The sequence below is a fragment of the Diabrotica virgifera genome, chromosome 4, assembly GCF_917563875.1.
Source record: "Diabrotica virgifera virgifera chromosome 4, PGI_DIABVI_V3a".
Lineage (NCBI taxonomy): Eukaryota > Metazoa > Arthropoda > Insecta > Coleoptera > Chrysomelidae > Diabrotica > Diabrotica virgifera.
This window is the reverse complement of record NC_065446.1, coordinates 196,254,808-196,266,915: the sequence shown is the minus strand read 5'-3', so window position 1 is coordinate 196,266,915 and position 12,108 is coordinate 196,254,808. Positions and strand designations below refer to the sequence as shown.

Sequence of the window (12,108 nt, the reverse complement as noted above, 5' to 3'; positions counted from 1 at the left end):
GGCGCAAATTTGAGCTCCAATACATTTTAAAAGCATTCATTTTTTTCTCGAATCCTGAGAAAACTAAAAAGTATTTTTAAAAAATTTAAACGCAGAATGAAAGATTACTTTATTACCAAGGGCCGAAAGCCCTGAAAATTTCTATAATGTCTATTTTAATAAGTTACAGGGGTGAAAAAAAAGAGACAATTTAGTGTGATTTTTAATTTGAAATATCTCATTCAAAAGAAAATTTTTATTTATTCTAAGGGACTTTCGGTCCTCGGTAATAATATAGTCTTTCATTTTGCATCTAATCTTTTCAAAAATATTTATAAGTTTTTTCAGTATTCAGACAAACCAGGTTACTAAATATTTGACACTGATACGGCTTTAGGAATATTTTGAATTGTTTATTAAATAATATTGATAGTGTATTTGATACATAATTAGGTCACATACTGGGGAATATAACCTGGTCAGAGATCAAAAAGTGAAATAAAGATTAATTCTAAGCTTTTTATAGCTTTATTCCCAAAGGAATTGTGAAAAAATTGTCAATTATCACGTAAATAATAAATTATTTACTTGATAATGTAACAATAACGTTTTGGTGTAAGAATAAATAAATTTAAATTTAAAATGTATAATATATGTCTGAATTGCCGTTATAAATGAGTCAGATTAAATAAATTATTAGAAGAATTTTTTACTAAGCAACAATATTTTTGTTTAATTCATTAATATTTTTTGTGTTTTGACAACGGCATCCGATTTGGACGTCGAAACGTTAATAAAATAATTTTTTAGTAAAATTGTGGCTTATTTTCCATTAAAAATGTTAATTAGAAAAATGCCACACGAAAATAGCTTCAGAACAACAATAAATAAATAGTTACCGGTGGTCTGGCTGAGTATGATTTCACTTGCAGTATTAGTGTTAGCTGTAGAACCAGAAGTTGAGAGTTCACTCGGTTTAACTTCGCCACTGGAAACAGGAGTATAGGAAGTTGAAGGCACGTCAATTGTTTTAGCAACTTTATCACTTCTTCTTCTTGCACTAAAAAAAATATCAATTTTTGGTAGCTTTTTTTTTCTTTCCTCTGCTTCAACTTTTTGCTTCCGCTTAGCACTTCCAGATTTATGTTTGTACATTGTACTACCTTAGTTACACTTAGAAAGAACAAAATGTAAAAAAACAATGCGAACGAGACAACACTCTTAGAAATCTTAGATCACGGTCAGCTCTTAGATATTTCAAACTGTATTGATTCAACTTACTGACTTCTTCCACACAGGAAAGACGGAAGTTCTGATACGTACCTGTTAGTTCATTTCAGTTATCAAGAATTATTACTTAAAAGTAAAAGTAAAGAATGATAATGCTATAAATACAAACAAAAGAGGGATTTTTCGTCGAGTTTATTGTTTTGGGATTAGGTATTTTTATAACACTCCTCAATGCAAGCATAAAACTTTCAATGACTGTGTCAATTTGCAAAATTTTACAACTTTCTAGTTTGCGACTAATCCATGAAACGTGCTGATATAAATATAAGTTTTACCTACATGTGTACCTACAAGCGGTAATTCTTTACATGTGTTGAAACCAGAACTTGGGTTCTAGTCACTTTTAGTAGATAAAACAAGTACCTTCCAAAAGTTTTCCTTGTGTCTAATAATAACTTTTGTTAAATTTTTTTATAAATAGGTATTCTTCGTTTTAATTTATAAGTACCTACAAAAAAATAAAAATTTATTAAGAAGTTACATTTTCTATTGTGTACTTGTTTAGTGCAAAATGTCCCCATCAAATTAGAAAAAAAAAGCAAAGAGCACACTAGACAGGGCCCCTGTGGGGCCCGGGCCCTGGTACCGCGGAGCCCGCGGAACCATACTCAGTACGCCACTGATAGGATGGTAATTTTCAAAACATCAACTATTTATCTCGGTACTCTTTCTTCACACAAATTTTCATATCATTAAAAGACTCATAACATATTTTATAATAATAAATACTATCGGTACTACGAGTGAAAAATACCAAAAATACCAAAATTTCAAGCAAAAATCAGGATGGAGAAAATGGAATCTCAAAGTTCAAAATCGGTATACGTTAAAAAATGCATTTTCTCGTCTTCCCATGGAGCAATTTTTTTTTGTTCCCAAGTAACTCGGGTAGAGCCATCTAACTAATGTATTATTAAATGCCAATGTGGCTTTTGTTTTGTTATATAAATTAATTTATTTATTATAACAAAAATTTTTAATTTGTTTAAACAAAGATTGTTTAAATAAGTATACAGCTTTTTTTGTAAAAATGTATACCATTTTTATTCAGTGCTGGACTGCGCTCCGTATTCTAAGTGAAAAATAAGATTGTTTTGCCTTCGCATTGCAACTGAATAAAAATGGTATACCTTTTTATTTTTATTAGTATTACTCCTATAGAGTAACTAGGTCCATTTTCCCTTGGAACTTTACCAAGCTGCAGACGGGGGTTGTGAATTGCATAGTGTAGAATTCCTTCCCTTTTGTCTTCACTGCAGCATCCATCTGGCTTGCATATTGTAGAAACCTTGGAGGTATCACCAGGGAAATGGACCAATAAATTTTCAATTTAAAAATCTTTTGGTAATATTAATATTTTTCAATATTATTGAAAACTTTATCTATCTTTGAGAATATTTGTATTTAAAACGTTAAAAAGTACACTTGTGGCAAGTTTATCTAAAAAAAGTCTTCAACTGTCCGACAAAATTGGATGTTCTGTCCGACACAATACATGGGACTTTTTCGTAGTCTGACGTTAAAAGCCTGTAACCTGTTCCACAATTAAAACTTTCCCTGTTCCAGTGTTCCCGTACATCAAAGTTTGTCCCACTAGACACCGTTAAGATATTAACAAATTTTCAGCCTGCTATTAATAAACTTTTTTGGTGCGCGGGATCCAGGCCTAATATCCCATTTAATCAATATGGGGATTGAATAAAATCTGACGTAATAATTTAAAATAATGTACTCTGACATCTCGGTTATGTTTAAATTGAAATTTATTGTAACATGAAATCAATTCACATTCAGTAATACCGCTAAATCAAATACTACAACTACATAGAGTCCACACATTATGCGATACTCACAACACTAAATTGATGAAGACCAAATTGATGAGATGACACGGAAAGCGACATAAAAAAGGAAAGTAAATTAAATAAAACAATGTAAATAGATATGTAGAAATACAAAGATTGGAGACAGATAATGATCAGCTGACAAGATTAATCAGCTTAAACACACAATAAATTATAATAAATCAGGAAGAAAAGGGACTACAAGGTAGTACACCTTCGAATAGAATAATAGGTACGCGAAGGCGTAAGCCAGAATTAGAAAGGATTGAACAGCGATGATGCCAAAATACTAAAACTAATATATATGTATTTACATATATTTCGCAAAATGTATTTGATACATCAGAAACTGCTAAAATAAATTTAAAATTATTTTTTTCAATCAATACAACGAAATTAAGCCAAAAATATTTGTATTTTCTGAAAAAAAAAAACAATAATTTAAAACTTATTTTAGCAGATCCTGATGAAGCAAATAAATGTTTGCCAAACCTCGATAATTTGAGTGATTATTTACGCAACTTGTCAACTGGCAAGTGACGTATAGTCCAGAGAAATAAGGATTTTCTCACTGAAATATCCAGGTAGCTGACTGACTACTTTTTTAGTTATTGTAGACTTGTAGGAAGAAAACCTATCTCTTTCCTGCCTAGAGTTCGCGTCCGTTTTTTACTTATTAACAATTTAGTGCAAAAAAACTTTTTTTTTTATTTTTTGCACTCCTTTGCTAAATTGTTGATATAAAATTACAAAATTGGATTTTTTAGTACATTGAAAAAGCTCTCAAATTCCAATTTTTGAATGTTAAAAAGTCAATGATAAAGTGTTATGTATATAGTGTATTGTTGCACGGCGTGGAAGCTTGGACGTTAACAGTCAGCTTGTTACGACGTTTAGAGAGCTTTGAGATGTGGGTATTTCGTCGTATGCTGAAAATTCCATGGACCGACCGCGTCAGAAATGAAGAAGTTTTAAGGCGTATGAATAGAGAACGTGAACTCACAGAAATTGTCAAGAAACTTAAAACATCTTATCTTGGATATATATTTAGACACGACAGGTATAACTTTCTTCAACTTATTATGGAAGGGAAAATAGGAGGAAGACGCGGCCCGGGAAGACGACAAATGACCTGGTTGCGCAACATCAAAGAATGGACAGGATTAGACTTTCAAAGTCTAATAAGAAAAGCCCAAAATAGAGAAGAGTTTGCAGAAGTCATCGCCAACCTTCGCTGAGAAGACGGCACCCAAAGAAGAAAAGTCAATCTGTTGCATCGCAAGTTGCAAGATAAATGAAAATCGATATTTGTGAATAACTTTTGCTAAATTTAACTTAGAACTTTAGCGTTTCACTCAAAGTTGTTTATTGGGGTACTTAACAAACCCTTAAAATTTGAAACCGATACATTAATGAGTTTAAAAGTTATTGTATTTCAATAACTTAAATATTGTTTCATTTTGGCCAAAGTTAGCCATGTGTTTTTTTTTAATTCACAGCTAATTTGTTTATAATAATGAAGAAATCACCCGTTCAGTTACCACAACTAGTCACCATTTGAACTACATTTTTGAAAATTCGTGTATAATATTATACTAGCTTTTCGCATATTAATTTGGGCAGATTATCGGAGAATAGGCTGGGCTAATTACCAAAATACAAGGAAAAGATATTTACCAGCAATTTCATTACTGGAATCGAATCTTAAGATTGCATATATTAATAATATAGGTATGCAATGTCCGCAGATAGTGTGCTACTTTTTTTATAAACAAAATAGCGCTCGAAAATCGTGTTTTTTTTTTCAATTTTTGCTCTATAACTCCAAAGATTGTAACTTAAAACCAAAAACACCCAAATAAAAATTCATCGTAATTATATTCTGCATAGAGACGTGTTTCTCGCGATTTACTTCGACGAAAATTTTCCCCGGAAAATGCCGGTTTTTCCAACAAAACCTTTAATTTTCAACCAAAATTTTAGATAAGTAATTGTTTATCAATAATTAAATAACTTGGCAGCATAAAAACTCTTTTCGTATAGATTACAATTCCAGAAGGTGATGGTAACTGAATGAACAGTTTAGCAACATTGAATTGTTAATTAAAAATTTACGGTCGCTATAATAACCACAATAATTATGATACAGAAGAATAGCTATGATTTTTGCATAAAAATACACTGTACCTATCTAATGTACTTTACATAATTAAAATTGGACTATTTAAGCGGCCTCAGGAATATTTTAAAATTATAAACAATTGTTTGGCTTATAAACAAATAGAATATCTCGAAAAATATTAAATTAAATTATGAAAAAGAAAAAGGTATTGGAAAACAAGAGGGAGGACGTTTCTTCTAGGAGAAAAAACATTTAATTGTGACAAGTGGTTCCTGAGATACAACCGGCCAAAGTTGACCGGCATTTACGGCAAAGATATAAACAATAGGATCATAATTTTAACACCATCACCTTTTTATTTTTATCCTCTTTCTTCACACCAATTTTCATATCTTTAAAATAATCATAACATATATTATTATAATAAAAACTATCGATATTACGAGTGAAAATAATTGTCAAAAATAGTAAAATTCCAATCAAAAATTAGGTTGGGGAAAATGTAATCTCAAAGTTTAAAATCGGTATACGTTAAAAAAATGCATTTTCTCGGCTTCTCATGGAGCAATTTTCTTCATTCTTTTTTTGTTCCCAAGTAACTCGAGTAGAGCCATCTAACTAACGCATTATTAAATGTCAAAGTTGCTTTTGTTTTGTTATAATAAATTAATTTATTTATTATAACAAAATTTTTAATTTGTTTAAATAAAGATTGTTTAAATAATTATACAGCTTTCAAATGAGAATATTTCTGTTTTTAACATTAAAAGGTACACTTGTAGTAAGTTTATCTAAAAAAAAGTCAACAACTGGAAAAAATATGTAATTTTCTTTTCTTAGAAATAAATTAATCTATTATAACCAAACAAAAGTAAGTTTGACAATTAGTAATGCGTTAGTTAGATGTCTCTACTCGAGTTTTTTAAAGACATTTTTTTACAGTATACCGATTTTGAACTTTAAGATTACATTTTCTCCAACCTGATTTTTGATTGGAATTTTGCTATTTTTGGCAATTTTCACTCGTAATATCGATAGTTTTTATTATATTATTATATGTTATGATTATTTTAAAGATATGAAAATTTGTGTGAAGAACGAGGATAAAAATAAAAAGGTGATGTTTAAAAATTATGAACCTATTGTTTATATATTTGCCGTAAATGCCGGTAAACTTCAACAGGTTGTATCTCAGGAACCACTCATCACAATTAAACGTTTTTTCTTTAAAAAAAATTCTTTTTCCTTTTTTTCTATAACCGTTTTCATAATTTAATTTAATTTAATATTTCCTGAGATATTCTATTTGTTTATAAGCCAAAAAATTGTTTATAAATTTAAAATATTACTGAGGCCGCGTAAATAGTCCAATTTCAATTCTGTAAAGTACATTAGGTAGGTACAGTGTCTTTTTATACAAGAATCAAAGTTATTCTTATATTTCATAATTATTGTGGTTATTATAGCGACCGTAAATTTTTAATTAACAATTCAATTGTTCCTAAAATGTTCATTCAATTTCTATCGGCTTCGGGAATTATAGTCTATACGAAAAGCGCTTTCATACTACCAAGTTATTTAATTATTGATAAACAATTACTTATCTAAAATTTTAGTTCAAAATTGAAGATTTTGTTGGAAAAACCCGCATTTTCCGTGGAAAATTTTCGTCGAAGTAAATCGGGAAAAACACGTCTCTATGCAGAATTTAATTACGGTGAACTTTTATTTGAGTGTTTTTGGTGTTAAGTTAAAATCTTTGGAGTTATAGAGCAAAAATAAAAAAAACACAATTTTCGGTCGCCATTTTGTTTTTAAAAAAATAGCACACTGTCCGCGGACTTTGCATACCTATATTATTAATATATACAATCATAACATTCGATTCGAGCAATAAAATTGCTGGTAAATAACTTTTCCTTGTATTTTGCTAATTAGCCCAGAGTGTATGTAAAAAGGTTTTTTCTACGAACAATATTTTTAAAGTTATTCTAAATGTTTATAAATTACAAAATTTCAAATATTTGGCATTAGGATCTGCGACTATATTAGATAATTTTTGTATTTTTTTAATACATTTTGATAGTATCACTTTTCTACTTATAAAATTGGACAAAATCCTTTGTAAAAGGTATAAAATTTTATTAAAATCTCTTTAAAGGGTTACATCACAACAAAACGTTTTCGATTTTTATAAAAAATCATCATCAGTGTTAGATAAACTGGATGCTAGCTGAGCCACAAAAGAAAAATATCCGGGTAAAAACCCATTAAATACAATATCGATGCATTAAAAGTGCATACTTCAACAAAAAGCCTAATGATGGTCACATGGCAACTAGGATAATGCCCTAAGGTAATGTATTGAAATTTTCCAACACGTGGGATCCAAATTGAGTTATTTACATTTCAATGACTTAATGGCAACTCAGTTGCCTTCAGGCACCTTCAGTTGCCATTAAGTCATTGAAATATAAATAACTCAATTTGGATCCCACGTGTTGGGAAATTTCAATACATTACCTTAGGGCATTATCCTAGTTGCCATGTGACCATCATTAGGCTTTTTGTTGAAGTATGCACTTTTAATGCATCGATATTGTATTTAATGGGTTTTTACCCGGATATTTTTCTTTTGTGGCTCAGCTAGCATCCAGTTTATCTAACACTGATGATGATTTTTATAAAAAAATCGAAAACGTTTTGTTATTATGTAGCCCTTTAAAGGGATTTTAATAAAATTTTATACCTTTTACAAAGGATTTTGTCCAATTTTGTGATTGATGGTATACAGCCAACTACAGGAAAAACATTTTCTTTTCGTTTTGGATTTTCTACTTATATTTGGCATACGCAGAATTGCCCTATCTTCATTAGTTTCTGTCTTATATTATTGCATAATAAACAAAAATAGGTCTCTGGGATAAACAAATAGAATAAATTTTAAACTAATTAATGGATCGGTCTCAAATTTTGATGGTTTTGTTAAGTACCCCAATGCCCAACTTTAGGTGAAACACTAAGTTCTAAATTAGTTTTAGTAAAAGTTATTAACAAATAACGATTTTCACTTATTTTGCAGTTTGTGAAGCAACAAATTAACTTTTTAACTTCCAAAAGTTGGTATTTTGAAGGTTTTTCAATGTTCTAAAAATTTAATTTAGTAGTTTTGTGTCAACTATTTAGCTTTTCAATGGAGTGCAAGAAATCTAAAAAATCGGGTTTTTTGCACTAAACTGTTAATAATTAAAAAACGGACGCGAACTCTAGGCAGGAAACAGGTACGTTTTCATTATATAGGTCAACAATAACTAAAAAAGTTGTCAGCCTGGATATTTCAGTGTCCCGAACATGATCTATCTCTTGCTTATTTCCCTGGACTAGTAATCACGTAATAAAATGTACCCTGATATTTCAGTTATGTTTAAATTGAAATTTATTGTAACATCAAATCAACTCACATTCAGTAATACCGCTAAATCAAATACTACAACTACATAGAGTCAACAAACACGATATTCACATCACTAAACATACTTCACATCACATTATTATTAGAGCGGTCTGGCATACAGAAAATGCAGTCGGAAATAACATTTCAACTACTTTTATTGTTAACGTTTTTGCGTGACATTAAGTGCATATTGGGGGTGTGCATATCGGTATGGTCATGTGGATGTGGGGCATAAAGAAAATTTGCTACTGCTACTATGCAAATAGAAAATGTTGATCCACAAACGTAGCAGCAGCGTTTAAAATGCAATATAAAGTAAATCGACCGTATATACGCCGTTTCATGTTCCCACACAAGTAATATTAAAGACATTTAAGGGCCATTTTAACATTATCTACCTTTTTGAAATGTTAATACACTGATCAAAACGAGAAAGGAGCCACTTGTAAAGATGTCCGTAGTTTTGAAATAATTATTTTTATGATTATATTGTTTTTATTTAATTGCATCTAAGGCTTTTCGCTATACATAATAATATAGCCTGATCAAAGAACAATCTGACCCCAAAAAAATAAAGGAAGGATGAAAATTTGGGAATAGGTAGTTGAAATTATCTATTATTATATAAGAAAAAGTTTACAATTCTACATTCCCTCCCGTTTACAAAAATGCAGGGGAATACCCCCCTCTCGAAGATGAAAATATACATTCAAAATAAGTCCGGAATTGGATAAAATGACTAATTCTAAGCAACTTTTGCTCTATAGAGTTTTTCCCTACGTCAATACTTTTCGAGTTATTTGCAAGTGAATATGTTCATTTTTAACAGAAAAAAACATGTTTTTGGACGGTTTTTCGGAGATAACTCAAAAAGTAAGTATTTCAGAGAAAAAAATATTCTTAGCAAAAATATGGCTTATAAAAAATTGAATAAAATGGTGTGTGCTCGAGGTCTGTAGACCCAGTAGAAGCACAGTTGTTGCTAACGAAAAGTAGGTTCTTCTTCATCAAATTCCAAATCGAATATTTCAATGTGAAATAACCCAAAAACGGAGCACTTTTCGGGGAAATTCATTTCAACTTTTTTAAAGTGTTTAAAAAAGGTGTATTTTCGTTTCTTAAAAAAACTTGTAACATTAAAAGTAAGTGAGTTACGCTCAAAATATTGTTGGTCCCTTTTATTTTGTGGTAAAAAAAGTCGCGAAAATCACCCCCTAATTAGTATCACTAATAAATTGTATCATTACCACTTCACAAGTTACTTTGCTTATGTATTATTTATATGATCTGTAAGTTTCATCGGTTCAAAGTGCTTATTTTTGAAAAAGCTGTAGTTAAAATGGCTTGAACGAGTAACTAATCACGAGTTTGGGCAAATTTTGAACAGCCATAGTATAACCAATTTTTGTCTAACAAGAAAACAAAAAAGCAAAAATATTGAGAAAAGCAAAACGTACATTTTATTACACTTTAAAATTTTTGGTATTACTAATCATTTTTAAGTTTTCAAAATTAAAAAAGTTTTTTTCAAAATTAAATAAAAATGTTTTATTTTAAACTATTTTTTTTTTTCAAAAATGAGCACATTAAACCAATGAAACTTATAGATAATATAAACAATACATAAGTAAAGTAACTTGTGAAGCGATAACGATTAATTTTATTTGTGAAGCTAATTAGGGGGTGATTTTCGCGATTTTTGTACCAAAAAATAAGAGAAATTAGAGACCAACAATATTTAGAGCGTAACTCACTTATTTTTAATGCTAGAAGTTTTTTTTTTAAACAAAAATAAACCTTTTTTTAAACACTTTAAAAAAGTTGTAATGAATTTTCCGCGAAATGTACTCTGTTTTTTGGTTATTTCCCATTGAAATATTCGATTTGAAATTTGACGTAGAAGAACCTACTTTTAATTAGCTACAACTCTGCTTCTACTGGGTTTGCAGACCTCACGCGTACTCGATTTTTTTCAATTTTTTATAAGCTATATTTTTACTAAGAATAATTTTTCCGCTAGAATACTTACTTTTTGAGTTATCTGCGAAAAACCGTCCAAACATATGTTTTTTTTTGTTAAAAATGAACATATTCACTCGCAAATAACTCGAAAAGTATTGACTTAGTGAAAAAACTCTATACATAGAACAAAAGTTGCTTAGAATTAGTCATTTTATGCAATTCCGGGCCTATTTTGAACGTATATTTTTTCACTCCCGAGAAAATATTTTTCACCCCGTATTTCCCAATTTTTGTAAAATCGAGGGGATGTAGAATTGTAAACTTTTTCTTATGTAATAATAGACAATTTCAACTACCTATTTCCATTATTTTTTTGGAGGTTTTCATGAAGTTTTGTGTTCCCTGATCGTACTAATAGCAAAGTTTTGTTACTGAACTGTAAAATTTCTTGTGAAAAAAAATAAGGGATAAATGTGAAAAATGCGATTTATTTTTTTAATAAGAGCATTTCTAAAAATTAATATAAAATAAAACTAATAGAGTGTATGGGCTCCTCCAAGGCATGCTTTCAATCACATTTCGAATAGTTTCTTGATCTAGTTGTTCCCACTCTTCCACGAGAACTTGCTCGACATGTTGTAGGTTTTCTAGTGGCTGGCGATCCTTCAAGCGCTTCCCGATTGTATCCCAAATGTGTTCAATGGGATTTAAATCTGGATTCCTCGCTGACCACTCCACAAATTATGTGTAGTCAAATAATTTTGCACTATCCTGGTCACGTGCAATCTCGCATTATCTTGCTGAAGAATAAATTCTGGACCCAATTCATGTGTTCTTCTGCCAACAAGTGTCTAACTCTACGATGTGCAGAGGCCAAAGGAGGTACTCTAGCTGGCCTTCTTGCATTCAACCCGTTCGTGAAGCCGATTACGAGTATAGTTATTACGCATTATAGTTTGAGTATAGTTATTGTTGTATCCCTAGTTTACATTAATACAAAAAAAATAAAAAATACCTTGGTTTACATCAGAAATTAAAGAAAAATGTAACCAAAAAAAGAAAGCTTACCTAAAATATAAAACAGAAACATCAAACTCATTCTACCAAGAATATAAGAATAAACTTAATTTTATTTACTGGCGATGAAAGCAAAAAGAGACTACTGGGAATTATTTTCAAAATTAATAGAAATGGATTTCTACTGACAAGAGAAAAGAAGTATGGCGCTTTATAAGACAACAAAAGTGGTGCAAATGACACACGTGAAAGATATATGGGTGATTATTCTCTTACAGAAATTATTAAAAAAGATAATGAAGAAATTTCAAGCCATCAGCAGTAATATTTTACATTTATTTTTGACGTTTAATATTTTTTTAAATCCGGAAATCGTTTTCAAGAATGTTTTTATTAAGGATTATTAATTTAAAAAAAATTTAAGACGATTTCCAGATTGG

General features: G+C 30.0%; 1 protein-coding gene across 2 annotated transcripts in view; it reads right to left on the bottom strand.

Moving 5' to 3' along the window:
- The window catches only part of LOC126883286 (uncharacterized), a 366,556-nt gene extending 357,781 nt beyond the window's left edge, over positions 1 to 8,775 (bottom strand). For both annotated transcript variants that reach the window (XM_050648632.1, XM_050648631.1), the window contains exon 1: positions 8,697 to 8,775. In XM_050648632.1, the coding sequence (XP_050504589.1) occupies positions 8,697 to 8,698 (2 nt within the window). In that variant the 5' untranslated portion in view covers positions 8,699 to 8,775. The remainder of the gene's footprint in view (positions 1 to 8,696) is intronic.
- Positions 8,776 to 12,108: the final 3,333 nt, after the last annotated feature.